Source organism: Misgurnus anguillicaudatus, chromosome 5 (assembly GCF_027580225.2).
Source record: "Misgurnus anguillicaudatus chromosome 5, ASM2758022v2, whole genome shotgun sequence".
Taxonomy (NCBI): Eukaryota; Metazoa; Chordata; class Actinopteri; order Cypriniformes; family Cobitidae; genus Misgurnus; species Misgurnus anguillicaudatus.
In genome coordinates this window covers 36,977,851-37,001,801 of record NC_073341.2, presented here as the reverse complement: position 1 = coordinate 37,001,801, position 23,951 = coordinate 36,977,851, and the positions used below count along the sequence as shown (strand labels likewise).

General features: G+C 35.6%; 1 protein-coding gene across 3 annotated transcripts in view; it reads right to left on the bottom strand.

The window, feature by feature from the left end:
* Positions 1 to 23,951, bottom strand: part of dock5 (dedicator of cytokinesis 5) — a 98,954-nt gene that overhangs the window by 65,794 nt on the left and 9,209 nt on the right. For 2 of the 3 annotated variants that reach the window (XM_073868123.1, XM_073868125.1), the window contains exons 2-14: positions 19,047 to 19,130; positions 16,260 to 16,300; positions 16,081 to 16,136; positions 15,647 to 15,743; positions 15,347 to 15,495; positions 9,830 to 9,965; positions 9,392 to 9,549; positions 6,368 to 6,449; positions 6,053 to 6,182; positions 2,764 to 2,836; positions 2,466 to 2,608; positions 1,964 to 2,089; positions 1,649 to 1,773 (exon numbers count right to left, since the gene is read on the bottom strand). In XM_073868123.1, coding sequence (XP_073724224.1) covers positions 1,649 to 1,773; positions 1,964 to 2,089; positions 2,466 to 2,608; positions 2,764 to 2,836; positions 6,053 to 6,182; positions 6,368 to 6,449; positions 9,392 to 9,549; positions 9,830 to 9,965; positions 15,347 to 15,495; positions 15,647 to 15,743; positions 16,081 to 16,136; positions 16,260 to 16,300; positions 19,047 to 19,130 — 1,400 coding nt within the window. The remainder of the gene's footprint in view (positions 1 to 1,648; positions 1,774 to 1,963; positions 2,090 to 2,465; positions 2,609 to 2,763; positions 2,837 to 6,052; positions 6,183 to 6,367; positions 6,450 to 9,391; positions 9,550 to 9,829; positions 9,966 to 15,346; positions 15,496 to 15,646; positions 15,744 to 16,080; positions 16,137 to 16,259; positions 16,301 to 19,046; positions 19,131 to 23,951) is intronic. The other variant, XM_073868124.1, reaches the window with a different exon arrangement.

The following is a 23,951-nucleotide window of genomic DNA, read 5'->3' as shown; positions in this document are numbered from 1 at the left end:
AGAAAGTAAATGGGTGATTCTCACGAAACCATTGAAACACCACGGCACTAATGATTTTAGCTTTAAAATGTGTAATATAGTAACATTAAAAAGCATTAGAATTAACACAATACAATGTTCTGCCTTGCACAATGTGTGATTTCAACATAAGAATTTATAATTGGAAATTTTATCTCATTTTCTGCTGAAATTCTCATTACCGCAATGTGTCCGGCTGTGTTTGAACATGCGTTATGTTGTAATTTAATCAAATTAACACAAAAATAATAAGAAAATAAATAAATGGATGTTTTGCTAGACTACTTTAGATATAGTATAATAATAATGAACCATGCCTGATGTTCTCATCCTCCGCAACACTTTTTGAGAACAGTTTAAGCACACATACAGAATTTTAATAAAGTTTGATTTTGAGTGACCAAGCACATGGACCAGTTACTTCAAGATGGCTACCAGGTAACATTTTTTTACAGTTAATTTGAAATATTGTTTTGTCAGAATGCTTACACGACATTTGATTATCATTACCGCAACAGATGCTTATTAAATGTTAATTTAATTAATAGAAGCATAATACTTTGATTTTAAATGCATGTGCAGAATCTCCAAATTATGTTCTTTCAGGTTTGTCATGTTGTTTCTGACTGTTGCGGTAATGAGATTTTTTAGGACTAATTTTTTAAATTATGTTACAAAAAGTGTTAAATGATAAGTAAAAGTTTTTTAATTAATGTTCCCATTTACTCCAGACTTTGTTTTTCAATGTCTGGTGGGAAAAAAAGTAAATTTAAGCAATTTTTACATTTTCATGCTTGACATTTTTAAAACCAAGTTTTCGTGAGAATCACCCAAATAGTCTCATTTCTGATTCTAAGTCGACTTTGATAAATTTCTAATGCAACTAAAGCCATAGATATAAATACATAGATGGCTCATTCAACTGCTCCATATAGACGGATTCATTGGACACAGGTGCGTTGCCGTGGTTACGCGTCTGGGCGGAACTTAGGCTAGTGTCTAAACTGAACTCTGATAGCCGATAAACAAAATCTTTTTCACATTTACACGAAAAACGATCCATGTCAACATTTTTTAAAGTAATTCAATTTCATGAAAATATCACAGACTTGGCCACACCGGTATGTACCACCTCAAACCATTCCAAAATAGCGGAAAATTTATGTCTAGTGTCCCATATAAACAGCTGTTAGTGTGGCATCTATGTATTTATATCTATGACTTTTTGTTTGAATCAGGACAAGTAAGAGATTTCCTCTTGATGTGTTGACCCAAGGACAACCTTTTTGTAAATAAAACCTAAACCCACCCCAAACCCCAACCATAACTGAACCCTAAAATCAAATTATAAGTAAAAATACAAGTTTATTTGTAGCTAATCCTGGTTGTAAGAATAAACTTGAAACAAACTTTAAATTTAATTCTGAAATCTAGTTGGTTGGATGATTGAAATGTTGTCATGGGGTCAACATAATGTTTCCCTGAGGACACCAACCACTTGGCAAAATCAGCCAACATACTGTACAGCACAGCAATACTAACTTTGCCACAAGGACAGGTAGTAAAGGCCAAGGGCAAATGCCTATACATTACTCGTATTAAAAAATGTTATAATGTAAGATTTATTTACCTCCATGGGGTTTCCATCTTCATCCAAAACGCTCATCATAACTTCCACATTTTTCGGGGTCTTCTTCTTTCCACGATCAAACTCACCTTGTAGCAGCGTCACGTAAATGTCGTTCCTCACATAACCTGTAAGAAATAAGAACTGTGCCTAAAATCACCCATAAATACATGTTAACTACTGCGTTTTAATGCTAACCGCTAATGGACACGACAAAACCTGGATGAAAAGAGAACCTCGGATGGATTTACTAAAGTATCTCTGTAGATCTTAAAAGCACCGCTATTACAACTGCAACTAAATGATGGACAGACTCACCTGGAAGGATAATTTCAGGAAAGCCCATTTTCCTGACAATAGCTGTTGTGCGGTCCACGAAATGAGGATAATCTTTCTGAACCTGGAACACATCTCCAGGGAGCAGTTTTAGGGTCACGAACAGCCCTGAAACCAAAAGCATGCCGTTATAATAGTCAATGGATCTCGTGAAGAAAGGCAACAAACCCAATTACTGAATAACAGATCAATAGAAAACCTTACATGTTATTTATTATTAACACATTAAACATCAACCCGATATAAATTATTCTGGTTGTGATGAACTGTAAAAACGTATGTGCGTGTACGACTTTCAAGTTCTCGTATTGGCTATTTCAAGGTTGGTTCAATTATTTGATAGAGAGATGGTGGTTGATTTCACAGCCCTGTAAAATATTAAATATACAATTTTCGTTCTAGTTTCCAAACATCTACCAGACCACATTCACCGCCATCTATATAAACACTCGTGTAAAGTTGTGTGTTTTTTGGCTGTCTGTACCCTGTCCTTTGTGGTTGACCTCTCGTGTGGCAATGACCTTGTTGAAGACGGCGACGAGAGGTTCGTTCTCGACGATGACACGAGACGGCATGAGAGGAGACATGATTAGCTGCCGCTGACGGATGTAGGTTTCCATGGCGATCCTGAGAAGAGAGAGTCAGAGAGGAGAGCGACAAAACTGATGGAGAGAAAATAGCCTGGAGGTAACAAAACTATTACAGTGCGTGATAGACTCCGGCCAAAATAAACAACAATGTGCGAGGAAAAATGCTTTTGAATCTGATAAAGTCACACTTACTGTTGAAAAGGGATGAAGTATTGTTTATCATCATCATCAATTTTACCGTGGGCAATATCTGTGATATCCATAACTGTGGATGCATAGAAACAGAAAGTTAGGCTGATCTGAACTATACTGCACTGTAGATGTATTAAAATCATTATTATAAGTCTTAAATCTCACAAATACCAATAATATATCATATTTGGATATCAAAAGTGTTCAGGGGTCAGACATACGGTGCAAATGTTTGTTTGGCACTCGGGAATGTGCCGAGATCGATTTTCCCTATACGGGAAACTCAAAGAATATTGACTTGTAAGTCGATTGAAAAAGATCTGCTGATAAATATCTAGAGAATAAAGTGTATAAAATAAACAACACGTCTTGCTTGTGCTATCCAGTCTGCAGATCTTTTAAAATGAGGCGAATTAAACAGGCTGTTACAATAAACCAGACACCTTTACAACAGGATAAAATGACCCAGCTTTAAAAAAAACACAGACTGAACTCAACTGGAGGCCTTGATGTAATATTTGCCTATATGAAAGCTCATGAACAATGCAATGCAGGCATTCAACATAATGTTATTGTCTGCAATTGTACAACAACAACAAGCACAATGACAAAATACTTCAGATAAAACCCTTTTGAAAGAATAGCATATACTATATTTTAAACCATTATCCAATGAATATCTTTATAGAGGTGAAAGGTTATATATGTTTGAAAGCATACAGATAAATAGAAAACTACAAACAATCTTTATAAGATAATAAGACAAAAATGCACAAAAGGAGAAATATATTGACTGTAGCAAAGATGTGGCGTGCATACAATGAGCAGCGTAAATCTAACACGTCACAACAGAGCCACATCAAGCTGTGAGATGTGACTGAGAAAAAGCAATGCCTGAAAATCAGTCATTTTCTCAGGTGGTAGCTAAACAGTAATGTGAGGAAGTACTGAAATGGACAAATAAGAGCTTTTTTTAACTAGCGAAAATGCTGACAGCTTGTCGTGATTAAGAGTTTGTGTACACACAACACCGCAGCCATATGTTCTTTATAGGGTTAAAGAATATTCTGGGTTAAGCTGTTCGCTCATGCCTTGGATTGTTAAAATAAACAAAACATGCACTTGCAGCAATGCAATTATAACTAAAGCCAAGCAAACATGTGCTGCTAGTTTATAGGTAAAGTACTTCATGTGTTCTTCAGAAAAACACATATTATTGGAGCTGTAAGTTTAAAGGGGTCATATGACATAAATACAAATTACTTTTTCTTTTCGATGTAATGCAATGTGTTTACGTGGTTTAAGGTTAAAAAACTAGTGCTGGGCAAAGATTAATCGCGATTTTTTACATAATAATAACACACAGCACACTCATATCTTATGTATATATAAATACACACGCATTTATGTATGTATTTAAGAAACATTTACATGTGTGTATACATTTATTTACATTTTTAAACATTTTATATTATATACATATAAACAAAAAAATAATATATAATTAAAAATGTTATGAAATGTATATATGTACGTGTCTGTGTTTAAATATACATAATTATTACACACAGCACAGACACATATATTATGCAAAAATGCACTTTTATTTTGTATGCAATTAATCGCGATTAATCTTTGCCCAGCACTATAAAAAAACAATGTTATTTTCCACATACCGTACATTATTGTTGTTACTTTATGCCCCTCCTTTCTAAAAGGCATAGATTTTTACAAAGATTTTTCATCATTCTGAAAAGTGCGGTGTGCTCCGATTGGTCAGCTATCCAGTGGATTGTGATTGGCCGAATATTAAGCGTGTGACGGAAATGTTACGGCCTTTACCATATTTGGAATATTAGTTAAGAGTCTCTACGACAACAATGCTACAGCAAAAAAAGTTACGTCTTTTTTCCTTGCGTATACATTTGGGTGGTGTTGTGCAAGTCTTTCCATCAAGTTTAGTAGATATGTGGGGGCGTGTCTGAATGAGGCATTTTAAGAAGGCATGGATGACCCTTCGCTTTTAGAAAGAATATCTCTTTGGGCTTGAGCGTGTGACGAATATTAAGCGTGTGACGGAAATGTTACGCCCTTTACCATATTTGGAATATTAGTTAAGAGTCTCTACCACAACAAATGCTACAGCAAAAAGAAGTTACGTCTTTTTTTCTTGCGTATACATTTGGGTGGTGTTGTGCAAGTCTTTCCATCAAGTTTAGTAGATATGTGGGGGCGTGTCTGAATGAGGCATTTTAAGAAGGCATGGATGACCCTTCGCTTTTAGAAAGAATATCTCTTTGGGCTTGAGACTTTAATTTTTGTGACTTTACAGATCTTTCATATGCACGAACACTCCAAAGATGAAATCGCATCATGACCCCTCGGCGAGGAGGTGGTGAAATTTTTGAGGAGGTGGTGAAATTTTTGATTATGCATTGACACCATGATTCCTTTGGGTGGAGTGCTTCTGCTAAACAATGTTCGAAAGAGAGTTTGGAAACACATACAACAAAGCCACATGATGAAATCAGTGTTTACACATCACATTTTAATATCAGTTGGAACCTCAACCGAGGTCATACTAAAAAAAAACTTACCAGGTACTAAATACAGTGAAAAAAACAAAAGTAAGCCCTACCGAGTCATACCATGCAGTGAAAAAGAGCAATTATTCAAGCAAAACTCATCTTATTTTCTAGCTGTTTATTGCATGGGTTGAAAGATTGGATATCATTTGCACAGACAGGGATGGTGAGGGATCACAGCGGTCTCATGCTAATAAAATGCTAAAGTCTTTGATGAAGCCCAGACAGAACAAGCGCAGATATGACACACCGAAGTCAAACACAGATCAAAGAGAAACAACAGAGACAACATATAACTATTGTGCATTGTGTAAGCATGATGTTATACAATACGGCATCATACTTCCTGATTCTCACAGCCACTTGAAAAGTTTAAATTGTGATACTTCTAACAAAAGACGGCAAGGAGTGATACATGTATACTTTAAGGAGTGGTTTCCCAGACAGGGTTTAGATTAAGCCAGAAGGCTTTAGTTATATCAGGACATTTAAGTCGTTTTTACAAACACCGATGTGCATATTGAGACTGATGTGTGTTAAGAAACTTAAGTGCAAGCTGTTTTCAGTTAAAACAGCTGGAACATGCTTTTTAGTCAGAGACTACACTTAAACCCTGTCCAGGAAACCGCTCTAAATGATTTGGATAAATGCATAAACATAAATAAATTTAAAATAATGCAATGCAAAAGCTATGAGCTCAGAACCTGCGACTCCGAACGGCCTTCGCAGTCCTCCTGTCTGTTTTTTTCCCTCTTTCAGCTCCATGCTGCCCACACGGATAATCTGACAGACCAGAAAGAGGCGCTGTCTGATCAGATCACTGCTGCTCAGATCCTGGACACAGAGAGGTCATAAAGAGTCCCGGTGAGAACCGCATGAAGCACTTAAAATTGTTTTCCTGTCAGATTACTGAGTTAACACAAGCAAAATCCTTTGTGCTCTTTTCCCTTATCATATTCCCATTTGTAAGTTCATAAAAATGATGGAAATACATTGTATAACATTTTTATCTGCGTTACCGTGAAAAGTGCCGGCAGGTTGTTAAGTTTTTCGATCTCTTTCGGCATGCCTGTGCTGTCCCACCTGACCAGGAAGTTCTCGCTGAGAGGACAAAATAAAATGTGTCATACTTTCCAGTTATATTTACAAATTGTTTTCTGCCAAACAAATTAGTGAGAGAAATCTAATTGAGCTAATATGACAGGATTTTGTGTTTTTAAGTCTAATAACACTTCATTTGTGAAATTATTAGGGATGCACCGATGTGTATCGGCCTACAATCGGTATAGACAGATAAAAGCAATTTGTGCATTTGAGTCTTTGAAAAAAACATTTTATTTGTGAAATTATTAGGGATGCAGCTATATATCGGCCTACAGGCATTATAGACAGATAAAAGCAATTTGCTTTTTTTGAGTCTATGAAAAAAAACTTAATTTGTCAAATTATTAAGAATGCACCGATGTATAGGCCTATAATTGGTATCAACAGATAAAAGCAATGTGTGTTTTTGAGACTATTAAAAAATAACACTTCATTTGTGAAATTATTAGGGATGCACCGATATATTGGCCTACAATTGGTATCGACAGATAAAAGCAATATGTGTTTTTCAGTTTATGAAAAAAACACTTAATTTGTGAAATAATTAAGGATGCACTGATGTATCTATTTATAACCTGTATCAACAGATAAAAGCAATTTGTGTTTTTGAGTCTTTGAAAAAAACACTTAATTTGTGAAATAATTAAGGATGCACTGATTTATCTATTTATAATCTGTATCAACAGATAAAAGCAATTTGTGTTTTTGAGTCTTTGAAAAAAAAAACACTTAATTTGTGAAATTATTAGGGGTGCACCGATATATCGGCCTACAATCGGTATCGACAGATAAAAGCAATTTGTGTTTTTCAGTATATGAAAAAACAACAATTCATTTGTGAAATTATTAGGGATGATGTGCCGATATATCGATCTATAATCGTATCTACAAATAAACGCAATTCTTGTTTTTTAGTCTATGAAAAAAATAACACTTCATTTGTGAAATTATTAGGGATGCAGCATTGTATCGGCCTAGAATCGTACCGACAGATAAAAGCAATTTGTGTTTTTGAGTCTTTAAAAAAACACTTATTTGTAAAATTATTAGGGATGCACCGATTTATCAGCCTACAATCGGTATAGACAGATTAAAGCAATTTGGGTTTTTGAGTCTATGATAAAAAATAATTTGTAAAATTATTAGGATGCACCGATGTATCGGGCTATAATTGGTATTGACCGATAAAAGCAATTTGTGTTTTTGAGTCTATGAAAAAAAAAACACTTCATTTGTGAAATTATTAAGGATGCACCGATATATCGGCCTATAATCGGTATCGACAGATAAAAGCAATTTGTGTTTTTAAGTCTATGAAAAAAATTAATTTGTGAAATAATTAAGGATGCACAGTTGTATCGATTTATTATCGTTATCGACAGATAAAAGCTATTCGTGTTTTGGGGTCTTTGAAAGAAACACTTAATTTATGAAATTATTAGGGATCCACCGATATATCGGCCTACAATTGGTATAGACAGCTAAAAGCAATTTGTGTTTTTTAGTCTATGAAAAAAAACTTAATTTGTAAAATTATTAGGATGCACCAATGTATCGGGCTATAATTGGTATGGACAGATAAAAGCAATTTGTGTTTTTGAGTCTATGAAAACAACAACACTTCATTTGTGAAATTATTAGGGATGCACCGATATATCGGCCTATAATCGGTATCGACAGATAAAAGCAATTTGTGTTTTTAGTAGACGATAAAAATAACGCTTCATTTGTGAAATTATTAAGGATGCACAGTTGTATTGATTTATTATTGTCATCAACAGATAAAAGCAATTTGTGTTTTTGAGTCTTTGAAAAAAACACTTAATTTATGAAATTATTAAGGATACAGCAATGTGTCGGCCTATAATTGGTATCGACAGATAAAAACAGCCGATGATCAGGGCAGATTATATTCTGGCAATCAAAACGCACTGTAACTCATGCTGTATGACTATGTTGAATTGGGAAACAATGACACAGAATTGCAGTTTGCTTTGCACTTCTAGGATTAGAAGAATTTTTAAAAAACTAAACTATCGGTATCAATCCGTATCGGCGGATGTTATTCTAAGTAATTGAATATCGGCATTGGCACAGAAATTTTGTATGGTGCATCCCAAGAAATTCCACTTTGGTGTTTTTCTCCTATGGCTAACTTACAATGTAAAGCCAGGTTTTTAGTGTTTATGAGCATTTCTTGTGCACTATGTCTTATTTCAAAACTAAAGAAAGAAGAAGGTAAGAAACAGCTCACAGGACTCACTGTACTGAAATGTCCCAGACAAACAGTCAAGATGAGAATAAGACCATCAGAGATTTTTATAAAAATAAACTTCAACAACCGGTTTTGACAGACTGTACAACATTTTACTCTTATCATTAATTTTTCTGTCCTACACTGTCCTCACTTTATCGCCCTTGGTAGGCCTGATGTGTGAATTCAGTCTTGCAATTACAAACTAAGGTTTGAATCCAAGAGATTTTTTCAGATAAGTGACAATAGATAGAGAGTCTTATTAAACTAGGAGAGACCTTTTGCGCTCTGAACATCACAGTATGTTTATATAGTACAATGAACTCTTTCGTTTCAAAAGATCAAGGAAAATGTATTTTTGATGATGGGACTCTTTAAAAATTATAAAGGCTAAACCCCAGAAAATCATCAAGGACACAATGAACATCTGCTCAGGATCAGACACACATGTAGGCATAAAAAGCCGTGCTACAATGATTCAAGAATGAATTGAACACATTACTCATAGTCCAACATGTTTCCTAACAATATTATCATCTCTGAATCAACCTCAGGCGCACTATACGATAATTGTTTTATATTGTTGTGATTCATCGTTCAGCACAGCATTCAACATATTTCAAACATTTCTGCAGGAATTAATCTAATAATTTCTGCTTTAACAAAAGAAAAAAGACAGACTCACCTAATGAATTCAGATTTATCAGGGTCATATAATGACATAAAGAGTTCTGCGTCTTCACCAATGTTGCATACGAAGTTTTTGAGATTCATGAGGAGGCTAAACGTGTGTACGCCGCTGAAGAGGGTCTGACGCCGCTTATCAACGTTCTGGAGGCGCATCTGTTACAAAACAGCAACAGAGAGACATCATTCAGGATGAAATACACAACGGTGGGTGCAACTGATGTTTCGAGTCTCCCGTGAGAGTAAAGTCGTTAAACCATTATAATGTAAGGACAAATGCATGAGCTAGCGTCCCTCCTAGAGTCACCTAAAAAATATCTGTGAATTATTCAAAAAGTGTATGTAGCTTTTCGCCAAATAAATATTAATCTGAATGGACTGGTTTTAACTTAAAGATGGTTGTTGGGTTAACAGAAGTAGTTGTGATGGGTAATACCTTCTCCTCCTGAATCCTCTCATCAATACAGCGGGACGCAGCCTCGTGTGCTCTGAAAAGGCTGACGGTGCTGGAGCTTTCCGGGACTAATGTGTTACCCGCTTCATCGCGCACTACCAAATCAAGACCCAGAATCCTGTGCGAAAGCATGAGATCTTACCAAATAATACTGATCATTTTACACTGGTTAAAGGAACGGTTCACCCAAAAATGAAAATTAGTCCATAATTTACTCACCTTAATGCCATCCTAGGTCAATATAACTACCTTTCTTTAGTCAAACACATTTACAGATACATTAAGTAATGTCCTGGCTCTATACGCCATATTCATTCCCACTCGGTTGATCCCAAACCAAGGCTGTTTGGGATGGACGTCCAGAGCGTGCACTTTATTCTGGGTACACACCAAAAGATAATCGGGCTGATTTTGGGCCGTTTCGCCCCTTCTGACAATCCTAGCTATGTCCTGATTATCTTGATGGTTCTACAGATTATCTTATCAGATTTTCTTTTGGTGTGAGGTGTGTTAAGTGTGTCCGAACCTGATCGGAAGAACGTCGGAGCAGCCCCGATTAAGCATGTTTAAAGGACAAGTTCGGTATTTTACACTTAAAGCTTTGTTTTCAGATTGTTTATGGTGAAATAGAACGTTTTGACTGAAATTTCGACATATGCGGCTGCCCTGAGAATTTTCGGGTGTTTGTGTTTCACCTCCCACCTCTACAATTGGTTTAATGGTGCACTGGAACAATCCTTCCTAAAATGCATTAAACTTTCGTTTACAAAGACGTGAAACTCACCGAGTGGTCAGGGGTGTTCACTGATATGATCACACAAAAATCGCTGCAAACACGCGCACGCTCTTGAGATTATCCCATAAAACGAAACAATATCCAATCAGAAAGTGAGATGATGGAAGACGGAAGCAGTGTGACGGAAGTTGATGCGATCTCCACGACTTCACGCAAACCCTTTTATTTTTTTCCTTGAATTTTCTGTGAAAATCATTCCAAACACTATCATTGAAATTTCTTCCTGCATATCGTCCGCCATGCTTATTCTGAAGTCTCGTGAGATTTTGCCAGATTTCCGAGACTTTGGTTAAAAATCTGTTCATGTGTGGTGTGCTGTCTTTGACACATTATGGTACACCACACACTATAGGAGCAATATGGTTAAATCTGGAATTTTTATCCTCATGTTTGTGGTCTATCACGTTTTAAAAATCTTATAAGATGTAAAAGATCTTTGGTGTGTAACCCGCATTAAACCTACTGTTTTGTACCGGGATGCTGGTCATTCATCACAAACAGAAAATACATCGTTTTACAAATTTCCACAAGACAATGAACCTCAGTAAACATGGATTGTTAAAATTAGAAGGAACATATGACCGTATTTGTGATGAGAGTTTTGGATATTAGCCTGTTGGCTAATCACTAAATTCTCATAAGCATGTTTACTTTTCTTTAAAACACCAATATAGTGCAACAATACAATATTTTATGACTTTTAACAACAAGTATACATCTCTACATTGTATATATCATAAGTCCCATGTATTGTTTGTTGTTTTTTGAAGACATTGACTTAAAGGGACATTACACTTTTTTTGAAAATATGCTCATTTTCCAGCTCCCCTAAAGTTAAACATTTGATTTCTACCTTTTTGGAATCCTTTCAGCTCATCTCTGGATCTTGCACTAGCACTCTTAGCATAGCTTTGCAAAATCCATTGAATCTGATTAGACCATTGGCATCGCGCTAAAAATAAGAGTTTCAATACTTTTCCTATTAAAAAATTAACTCTTCTGTAGTTACATTGTGTACTAAGATCGACAGAAAATTACAAGTTACGATTTTCTAGGCCGATATGGTTAGGACTATACTCTCATTCTGGTGCTGGAAAATGAGCATATTTTCAAAAAAGTGGAATGTCCCTTTAAAGCAACACTATGTAGTTTTTTTACCTTTAAATTATGTCTCTAAAATTATTTCAGTGATAGAACAACTTTTAACTGGACAAATTGCACTGTTGCTGCAACCTGAGCAGCCTCCTAGCTGCTACAAGCACACTCTGAAAATGGCGGTGGAGGGTAGAGCACCCAGCCCCGCCCCTCTCCCTGCCTGCAGAAGAGTGTCTGATACCAGGCACTGTTGCGCTTTTCAACCACATGGGGGAGCTGTAAATCATTTTTACATGGAAACTACATAGTTGTTATTGACTTGATAACAAGCTATTTGTGAAAGTTTGTTGTGCAAGTATTGTTAGAGGTAAAACCCCAAAAGTTGTGTATTAGGGGTGTGTCTCGCGAGATTTCTTGTGGAGGTGCTGGCCGTTTCTCAAATAAAAGACTGCATCCTTCAGAGGTCGCATTTTTAAACTGCATTTACTTCATCGCTGTCTTATTAGAGACTATTAACAATTATAAAGTTTACTAATTATTTAGTAAATCGCAAATTGTTGTAATATGCTCACGACTTGCGAATGTAATGCTCAGTTAATGATCTGAAATAAACCTTGATGACGTATGCAGCCTGCATATGCGACCTCCGAAGGATGCAGCTTTCTTTTTGACCCTTTACAGTGCATGCATTATATTTGTCATTTACTGCGTTTCCTTTTTTTGTTTAGGTTTCCAATAATGTTCGTCTGGGAGCTTGTGTGAAGTCTGAGACGCGTTGTGTTTGTCTGTTGATCAGTGTCAGATGTGAAGTCTCAGCAGCAAACCCTCACACAGAGTTTACATGATTTAATGTCTGCATGTTCTTGCTCAAAAAATGACAGGGGCTGTATCATTTCTAGTGTAAAGAAATGGACATATATTAAATATTAATGGATTTAAACATTGTTTGACTAAAAATAAGCGTTTCTCTCCGTCTAAAGTGAAAGTGAAGACAGCCTCCGCGAGACGAGTCCTCTATCGCCCCCTGCAGGCATTTGTTATAATACATACATAATGCTTTTTATTTATAGGCCACAAAATGTTGTTTAATGTAACTTGGTTTTAATACTTTATTTGAACCAATTATTATTGCATCTTCGTTATTATGTAATTTTAAATGCTACTGCTCACTTGGGTCTATTTTATTACCCCAAAATAACAAATTACTTCATTATCAGTTAGCAAAAGAATTGATAGGGCCAGTCCTTGATTAGTTAAAACATTTAGAATAATGTGATTTCAGTTTCTTATTCATTTGTTTTATCATTGAGGGTTTCTTAAAAAGTGTAAAAATATCGTCTCGTCTCGTTCTCGTGAACCCAATCTCGTGTTTCGTCTCGTCTCGTGGATAAAGTGTCTCGTCACACCCCTATTGTGTATACATTTTATTTCATTAGAAATGAATCCTGCTTCTCTTGATTCCAGTCATTGTGGTTTAAAAAACTTACCAGAGAAAAGTTTTTAATGAATTTATGCCTTGCAATTTTTGTAATCTGTATGAATTGAAGATATGTACTTGGTTATAGGACTATATTGGTGTTTTAAAGAAAAGTAAGCATGCTTACAACATTAGAAAATAATGACAAAATCGATTTTATCTAGACATTGAGCATCTCTTACCTCAAAATTAGGTCATATGTCCCTTCATATTTTAACAATCCATGATTTCTGAGGATCTTTCTCTTGTGAAAATTTGTAAAATAATGTATTTTCTGTTTTGATGACTACATGACCAGCATCCCGGTACTAAACAATAGGTTTAAAGCACACGTTCTGGACGTCCATCCCTCACAACATGGCGGCAGGCTGTACAAGGCATAAAGCTTTGTAATGGTACTAAATAGTGGACGTTATAAAGCGCATCTGTTATCAGAAAAAGGAGTCCATACGACTCAGGTACATAAATGTCTTTTGAAGTTAAACAATATGTTAGTGAGAGAAAAAGATTTGTATTTTGAGCATATTTAGCGATCAATATGTTGCATTTAAATGTTAACACATCGAGATGATGGCGGGTCGTGACTGCGCATTATAAGACTTGTAAGAACCATCATCATATGGACCGATGTGAAGCCAGCCTTTTTTACATCATTTCCAGATGACGTCCCACCATTTTTTATCCAGATGTGTTTACATTCAAACACAATGTATTGATCACTAAGTACACTCAAAATATGTTTCCTTCACAAACAAAACACATCTGTTAACTCACCAGAGTCATATGGACTATTTTCCCTGATGATGGATGGGCTTCAAAAAACAGCCACTATTCAATGCCATTACAAAGCCAGGATATTTTTATTAAAGTTTTTATTGTCACTGTACAGAAAAAGTGCCAAAATACAGACAATACTCTCAACATTTTTTCCCCCAAAAGTTATCATCCTGTATTCCCAGATGACCATCCCATCCCTATTCACCAAAAGTATAGTAAATCACAAAAAAAATCTAGCTGGTGCAAAATAAATCCAAATATATAAGGGTGATTCTCACGAAACCATTGAAACACCACGGCACTAATGATTTTAGCTTTAAAATGTGTAATATAGTAACATTAAAAAGCATCAGAATTAACACAATACTGTGTTCTAGCTTGCACAATGTGTGATTTCAACATAAGAATTTATAATTGTAAATTTTATCTCATTTTCTGCTGAAATTCTCATTACCGCAATGTGTCCGGATGTGTTTGAACATGCGTTATGTTGTAATTTAATCAAAATAACACAAAAATATTACCCTATTAGACTACTTTAGATGACAGAAAAAATATTTACTGAATATTCATGTATAATAATAATGAAGAAAAATGAGGAAAATGATGTGTCCATGCCTGATGTTCTCATCCTCCGCAACACTTTTTGAGAACAGTTTAAGCACACATACAGAATTTTAATAAAGTTTGATTTTGAGTGACCAAGCACATGGACCAGTTACTTCAAGATGGCTACCAGGTAAGATCATTTTTTTACAGTTAATTTGAAATATTGTCTTGTCAGAATGCTTACACGACATTTTGATTATCATTACCGCAACAGATGCTTATTAAATGTTAATTTAATTAATAGAAACATAATACTTTGATTTTTAATGCATGTGCAGAATCTCCAAATTATGTTCTTTCAGATTTGTCATGTTATTTTGAAAATATTTCAGTGTTGATGTTTTCTGACTGTTGTGGTAATGAGATTTTTTAGGACTAATTTTTTAAATTATGTTACAAAAAGTGTTAAATGATAAGTAAAAGATTTTAAATTAATGTTCCCATTTACTCCAGACTTTGTTTTTCAATGTCTGGTGGGAAAAAAAGTAAATTTAAGCAATTTTTACATTTTCATGCTTGACATTCTTAAAACCAAGTTTTTGTGAGAATCACCCATAAATATACAGAGTAAGAAACCCCAGCCCTAAATGTGTTCGGCTGAAGAAATGAAGTCATATACCTAAATTATAGGCTATTTGGTAAACTATTCCTTTAAATGCTTTGATGCTTTACTTAAGACAAAATGTCTGTCGAATTTTGGCCCAAACGAATGTAAAAGATGAGTAAATGTGAAGCTGTATCACACCTGTTCCCATAATCGATTTTGGCTGTGACCTTCTTCTTGAGTTCCACCAGGTCATCGTTGGGAAGCGTTCCCGATACGATCTGCGAGCGGTATTCGATCAGGCTGTAGGCCATCTGCTGAACGTTCCGGAACAGCGTGGTCTTGTTGTTCTGCGGTGCACAGGAACAGGTGATTGAATACGATAAGACAGCTTAACACTCGTGACGGGGTTTGACTTTGTTGAATGAACACACAGTGGGAAAATCTGTATTAAGCCAAAGATGAACTCGATCGGCTTGCGCCACAGGTGGATTGACATACCACGTAAAGTTTGTGCCAGATTTGTGTCCATTCTCTCAGCGTCGTCCCAAGCTCTTGCACCAAGGGTAAGTCTGCAGGTACCACAGTCTCTTGTTTGCTAAACATAAAGACGGATGTAAGAAAAACATGATTCAGATGTCGCAGCTAAAGCATAAAGAATGAAGCACTGCTAGTGGGAAACAGGTGCAATGTTTTGAAAGCAGCACAGAGCCACGGGGAAAAACAAGCAATGAATTGCTTATACAGTAGCTGTCTCTGTGTATTAATTCTGGATAGCGGCAGAAAGCAGAACGTATAATAAAAATAATCACAAAATGCCTAAACTGAAATACATTTTACTGCAAGCCACTATACACGCCAGATAACTTCTGAGTGACGGACAATTTGTCACTAATGAATTACAGAGCAAAATTAACATACGATTCGCCTCTTACCCAGTTCCTTCAACTTTAGCTTCTTTCAAATGGATGTAGTTGGCAGGGAAAATGCCCTTTGAAATAAGACAATGAACAAAAGCACTTGTGAGAACCCACACAATTCATTCGGGCCGCTGTTGAATGTCAGGTAATGATTAGATTGTCACTTTATCAGTAGGATGATAATTATCAAACACCTTCTGTGATTTCTGTCGCAGTGTGTATCCTCTGTACCACCCTGGGAGAAAGAGAGAGAAAGAAAGAGGGATATTTGCGGTAGATGGCACATTTATTTTACATTATTGACATAACAGGAAGAAGTCGTCAGTTCTTTAGTCATATGAGATTGTCACCAACGAGAGCATGAATACACTAAAACTGGGACGGTTGTCAGCGTTTCTATTATGTAAAGGAAAAAATTATTTCTTTTCTGTTTTTAAATAAAATACTAAGTAGGCATGCTGTAGCATTCACATTAGTGCATTTAACTCATGTCATAATAATCATATTTGCATGATAGCATGCATGAATTATACAATGTTGTAATTAAGTAGGATTTTGATTTAAACCATGACTTCATCATGTCAGGTTTTTGTGCATTATGTATTGATTAGGGCTGGGCAAAAAAATAGATTTTTCGATTAATCGTATTTTTAAAACATGGTCGATTCAGAATCGATTCTCAAAGAGCAGAATCGATTTTTCCCCCATATTTTTTTCTGCAAACATTGAACGTAAGATTAACGTTAATCAAATTACTTGTCGTCTTCACTAGATGTCACCCTCTTTTTTGCCTTGCGCGATGTTACCAAAGAGCCTGTCATTCTTTCATTCAGTGCTTAAAATGGCGGTTTTAGGGGGTTCATCGACGTTGATGCTACCTTCACATAAAAAGTAAGAGGTATGAAAGCATTTTAGATTTCGCAAGAAAGACGACAAGGTTAGTGTTGTGGCTTTTAATTTCTTTTTATTAATAACCCACTTGTAAACTTCTGTTCACTGTTATTTTTTATTAATATAGTATTTGTATTAAATCTATATTCATTGAGTTGAATCAAGAATCGAGTATAAAAACCGACCCGAGAATCGGAATCGAAAATTTAATCGAGAATCGAAATCGAATCGATTTGATAGCTTGTGAATCGAAATTGAATCGATCTGGAACATCTGAATCGATACCCAGCCCTAGTAAACCCCATTCACACAGACCTCTGGTCCCAGAAAATACCCATAAAATTGCCAGACAAGCGTCTGTGTGAACAAAAACTCGTTCCGTTAATCTTCTGGGATTGTTGCCGGAAAGAGGACCTAGTAAGATACGCTGGTAACCCTCTGTGTGAACAAGAAGCCGGACGAATGCCGTAATGGGCGTGTCGAAGTGAGGACGCGCGCGTCATCACAACACAAGTTATGGTTCAGCTCCTTACAACGAGAGATAACATGCATATAAACATTCACCACGAAAATGTTGCAAACTAGATTGAAGCAGTTATCAGGAAATGATAAATGAGACGCATAAACAATGACGCACGTGCCGTAGTGAGGACGCGCGTGTCATGGCAACATGAAGTTGGTTCAACTCTTTAAAATGAGGGATTTACAATATTCACTACGAGAAATGTCAGCAAACTGGACTGAAGCAGATATCAGGTAAGTAAGCTCGTTACTTACTGCGTTGAAACGGAGATCATTCAGCAGCATAAAAGAATATCGCATCACGTTTTCATTTGAACTATAATAAACGAAAATACCCGCGCGTCATCCCAACAAGATATAACAAATGCATCCCAAAATTCCAGGATGCCTGTCCCGTGTATCTTACGGAATATCTGTGTGAAAAGGGCTGTATTGATGACAACACAGTTTGTTCATGTTTGTGTATTGTCATCGCAGGGCAGCTGTAAGTCAATTAGTATGAATCTGTACAATTCGTACAAAAACATATGATTATCCAAAAAAAGCATAGATGAAACGCCACCGCTAAACCTAGCACCGTGGAGGCAAACAGATCAAACACCAAACACAAATTCAAGGACTCGTGAATAGATGCGAACTCACACGGGGCGATGCGAATGATGAGATTTGGGCACCGCAATTGCCACAAAAACATGCGCTATTCACCTCAAACGCATCTTCTTGCAGGTTGAAAATATTCAACTCAAGCAAAAATTTCGCATGACACACAGTTAAATCCCGCAAGTAATCTAGAGCAGTGGTTCCCAAACTTTTTCAGCGTGCGGCCCCCCTTGTGTACAGTGCATTTTTTCACGGCCCCCCGAAAGAAAATTTATGACAAAAAAGTTTTAAAATGTAATATTTTAATTAAACAAAACATATAAAATTATACCTAGTAGTGCTGTTGGTTAGTTGGCTTATTTTTAGGTTTAATTACACAGAATTCATGATAAATGAATGTATTTTATAAAATGTCATAAAACTGGGGCCCCCCTGGCACCGTCTCGCGGCCCCCAGTTTGAAAACCAATGATCTAGAGGGAGGAAAGCGAAGTTTAAAACATGGACAGTTTTCTTTAAAAATTGCATCGATTACACACAAAAGACCTTTATTAACGCATTGGAGCCATATGGTTACATCTGTGAAGAATGAATGCACATTTTGAGGTTTAAAGCCAGAAGTTGTTCCCTAATCCCTGTAAATCATGGGGTAATTTTAGATATTTGGCTGGACTGGAGTATCGCTTTAAGTGAATTGTTTCATTCTTATGGTCAGGAATAGGATTAAAACAATCATAAAAACAAAAGCAGAAGTAGAACTTTTGAGTTGGACTTACAACTAAACTGAATGCATTGAAAGTGTTGAACAATTATTTAACCTAATGCGTTGCAGGTCATGTTTGAAGCTCCAGCATTCCTGTGCCTCTGAAGAACTCAATGATATATCAGATTAGGCGCTGGCACGAGTGTGAACATGTTATCAGAAAGTGTAGGAGTATGTGTCAGGACAGGCTGAAACAGAAACCTCACCTTCAAACGTCTCCAGTATGTGTACTGTGTCCCCCACCTGAAGACTTAACTCCGCCTCTCCGTTTGCGTTATAGTTATAGATAGCTGAAATGTAAAACAAAGGGGTCACGGACGGCAGAAAGCAGTAAAAGTAAAAATAGCTCGAATGCCTGTCTGTCTGTCCTGCGAAAGAGAGGAAAAAATGTGACAGCGCAGAACAACACAGCGACAGTTGCATGAGATCTCAAATTCTGCAAGGAAACTTGACGTGTTGACGTCTGTCAGTATGACTCACGACAGCATAATGTCCCAGCTATCCAAACTCCCAATGAGATTGAAATAACATAACTAGATTTTGACATTTACTAGTGTGCCAAATTCTGCACCAAAATGCTATGGCGTAGTGGGTGGTTGCTAAAGTGTTTCTTGCATGTTGTTATGTATTTAATAAAAACTAAAGTTCAGCCAAATATCAACATTACCCCATGATGTACTTACGCACAAGCAATCTGAGATACATATGTCCATCATATTTCAGACAAACACATTTGGAGTTACTCTGGTAAATGTCCTTGCTTTTCCAAGCTTATAAAGGGAGAAAACAGGGATCAGGAAACAACTTCTGACTTCTTAAACCCTAAAAAAGTAAAATGCATCCTTCACAGATGTATGTGATCCACATGGCTCCAGGGGGAAATTAAGGTATTTTGCAGGTAATCGATGCAATTTTGTAAGAAAAATATCTTTATTATAAACTTATATCCATCATATACACTTTATATATTATAATATCTAGCTTCTGGTAATGACTCCATCTTGGCCATTCAAGAGAGGCACTGTGCAACGTACCAAATCTCTCCCCTTAGTTTCCTAATCCCTCTTTTATATTATAAATCTTGGAAGAGCAAGGACTTTTACTAAAATAACTCCAAATGTGTTCGTCTGAAAAATGATGGACATATGCATCTCGAATTGCTTGAGGGCGATTAAATCATGAGGTAATTTTGATATTTGACTGGAGTATCCCTTTCAGGTGTCACACAAAACCTATCCTGAAGTCTTTATTACTTTATTCAGACAGCCAAAAATCTAATATGTTGTGCTTTCAACAAAAATATCAAGTTTAGTGTAAAGGGGGTTGCACACCGTGCAAAAGCACCGCATCGTGTAGTTTGTAGGACAACTCGCAGGTACTTCAAGATGCAAATATGCATTAGTACAATAACCTATGTTAATCGTTAGGTTCACATCATTTTTGGGACAAATATGATGATATTTAATGTTAAACTGTGAATGGCGTGGCAGGGTGTTGAGCTGTGTCCAGTCACAGCGAACAGCTGCCGTCAGCGTGTGCATATTCATAGAAAATAATGTGTTTTATTTTTATATACATCGCTTCTCGTCCGGTGGGCGACTCGCTTAAGTCAATGGGTTTTTTGGCCATTAAATTGTCCACCGGGAAAAATTATAAAACCACTCTAAACAAAACCAGAGCATTTCATTTCCTTTTTCTAAAAAAAGTCCGTAAACATAGCGTCATCTCAAGAAATATCTGCATACACACAAAACTACAGATCGACCGATATTGATTTTGTTAAAGCAACACTAAAGACTTATTGCTCTTTGCTTCCCCTACAGGTTAGAAGCGTAATTGTTCATTACCACTGTCGTAAATACTGCAGCATAGCTGGCTCTGATTGGATTGTAGGTCTGCCGAAAAGCAAGTTTTTGTAGTTTTCACTCGAACTACAGGACCGCTACCCGATGGTTGGAAACTTCTTTAGTGCGGTTTTGGCCGATAGAGGGCTGCAAAGCGAATGTGAAAGTGCCATTCACCCTGTTTTGTGTGGATGAACCACTGAAACTTTTTTGGAAACGTTATTTTAAGGTAAAAAATCTCTTTGGTGTTGCTTTAAACCGATACCGACACCAAATATTTGGATGCTTATGTGCCCGATAACCGATTTTTATTTACTGTTATACTTCTGTTTTTGACTAGGCATGGGCCGGTATAAGATTTTGGAGGTATGATAACATTAAGCAAAAATACCACAGTTTCACAGTATTGCGGTTTTGAAATTGCACCACTAAAATGTGTTATTTTTAGACGCCTACGTATACAAACAACAACTTTTTAACAGGACACTATACATTTTATTTTTAAGCAACATACAATATGTATGCCGGGTAAAAATAAAGCCTTTAAAATTATAATTTTCTTTAAAATAAAATACATTTTTTGTAAAATATATTAAATGTAAATTACATGACTTAATGATTTAATTAAGTTGTATAAACACAGTTCATACCTTTGAAACGGTATTACAGAAAATGTTTGTGATTTTGAAACCTTGACTCTTTAAAATGAAACCGGTATGCGGTTCCATCACTGAAAAAAATGATTCATTGAATTTAATCAATTTTTTTAAGGTAAGTGGTTGCAATCAATTTATTAAAGCTACATTTTAACAAAAAAGATTTGTAAAGTAAAATAAAATATAAAAGTTTTGTTTAAATGTAGCTTAAATAAATTGATTGCAACCACTTACCTTAAAAAAAAATTTGATTAAATTCAATGAATAATTTTTTTCAGTGATGGAAACGCATACCGGTTTCATTTTAAAGAGTCAAGGTTTCAAAACCACTAAAAATTTTGATTAAATTCAATGAATCATTTGTTTTCAGTGTGTCTATTTTTGACACAATTACTACAACACTACTGAACTGATCAAACCCTTATAATAATAAAAATCACTCCCTCTTTGTACACTGACAAAAATGATTCATTGAATTTAATAAATTTTTTTAAGGTAAGTGGTTGCAATCAATTTATTTAAGCTACATTTAAACAAAAAAGATTAGTAACGTTAAGTAAAATATAAAACTTTTGTTTAAATGTAGCTTAAATAAATTAATTGAAACCACTTACCTTAAAAAAATTTATTAAATTCAATGAATCATTTTTTTCAGTGTATACAAAGTAATAAATAGGGGTCTGAAAGAGTGAAGAATAATATTACTTTAATAAATATTATAACTGGAATAATACATTGTCAGGAAAGTAACAAACAAAACTGCTGATATCATTGAATTTCTTAACTAGTATTTTATGTCAGAATAATTCATATTTTGAGGTTATGGCTTATGAAATGGCTGTTGACAGCGCTGTTGATCTATGCATTTACTCACGCATCAAACTGCGATAGCTCGCAGAGGTAATAAATAATGAATTAATATCCACAGATATTTATTTAGATGTTTTAGCAAAATAATATTTATCTGGTAAATGTTAATATAACTTAGGGTAAATCTTGTTAAAAGTAAGCTACATGTGGTGTCTGTGCTTCAGCCTTCAACCCAAAAAGTGAACAGCAATATGAACGTGATTTTACGAGGCTACTGATAAGCATAAATAACAGAAAAACTCATTTAATTCAGCGTTTTTAATTCCACCAAGCATTCAGTCATGGCTGTTTTATACATGCAAAGCTACATCATTTTTGGGACAGGATTTGATGGATCAGTTTAACTTGCGCGACTCTGTGAGTTCGTCTCCATTTCTTAGACAAGCTGCATGTTGCATATCAGGCATTTATAACGTCTTTATAACATCTTATTTGTGCATTAATGGCTGTTATATTAAATAAGTTGATTAATTAAGGCAAAGTAAGTATACTCAAAGTCAATTTAATGAAGTCATGTCACTCCGCCATCATATTTGTTGGGCTGCTGCTCCTGTTGCTCCTCTCCTCAGATGTACCCAGCGCGGAGTTCTCAAAACGGCCACAAGACGGCGGCGTTTATCGGTCAATCCGATATTACACAACCGATATCCGATAGGGGTGTGACGAGACACTTAATCGACGAGACGAGACACGAGATTGGGTTCACGAGATTGTTTTTTTTTTTTTAAGAAATCCTCAATGATAAAATAAATGATTGGGAAACTAAAAATCACATTATTTTGAAATGTTTTAACTAATCCAAGACTGTCCCTAACAATTATTTTGCTAATTGATAATCAGATATTTTGATATTTTTGATAATAAAAATTGACCCAAGTTAACAATAACCTTTAAAATTATATAATAATGACGATGCAATAATAATTTGTTCAAAAAAAGTTTTAAAATGTAGCCTTTTTAATAAAAAGCAGCATGTATATGTACTATAACAAATGCCTGCAGGACCCGCTTCTGTTACTTTCACTTTAGAATCTAAACTTTAGATGCTTAATTTTAAACAAACAACGTTTAAATCCATTTCAATCTTTAATATTTGTCCAATTCTTTATAATAGAAATTATATAGCAACTGTTATTCTTGAGCAAGAACATGCAAAGATAAACTCCGAGTGAGGGATTAAACTGCTGAGACACTTCTGACACTGATCAACAGACAATCGTAACGCGTCTTAGATGAACATTATTGGAAGCCCAAACAAAAAAGCACATGCAGTAAAATTCTGAATATAATGCATGCACACTGCACTGGAAAAGGTTTAGCCAGAAACGTAACTTTATGCTGACAGTCGCCGTGTCGCAAACAGAAAACCTGCATCCTCCGGAGGTCGCATATGCAGGCTGCATACGTCATCAAGCCTGATTTATTTAAGTTAACTGAACATTACATTCGCAAGTCATAAGCATATTACAACAATTTACGATTAACGTAATATAATAGTAAACTTTATAATTGTTAATATTCTGTAATAAGACAGTCTTTATGAAGTATGCAGTCTACAAATGCAACCTCTAAAGGATGCAGCCTTTTGTTTGAGAAACGTCCAGCATTTCACCTCCACGAGACATCTCGTGACATAATTAATTTTGCGATACAATTTTAATCTCGCGAGATCTCGACGCACAAGATCTTGTCACACCCCTAATATCCGATAATGTGAAAATGCTTAAATATCGGGGAAAAT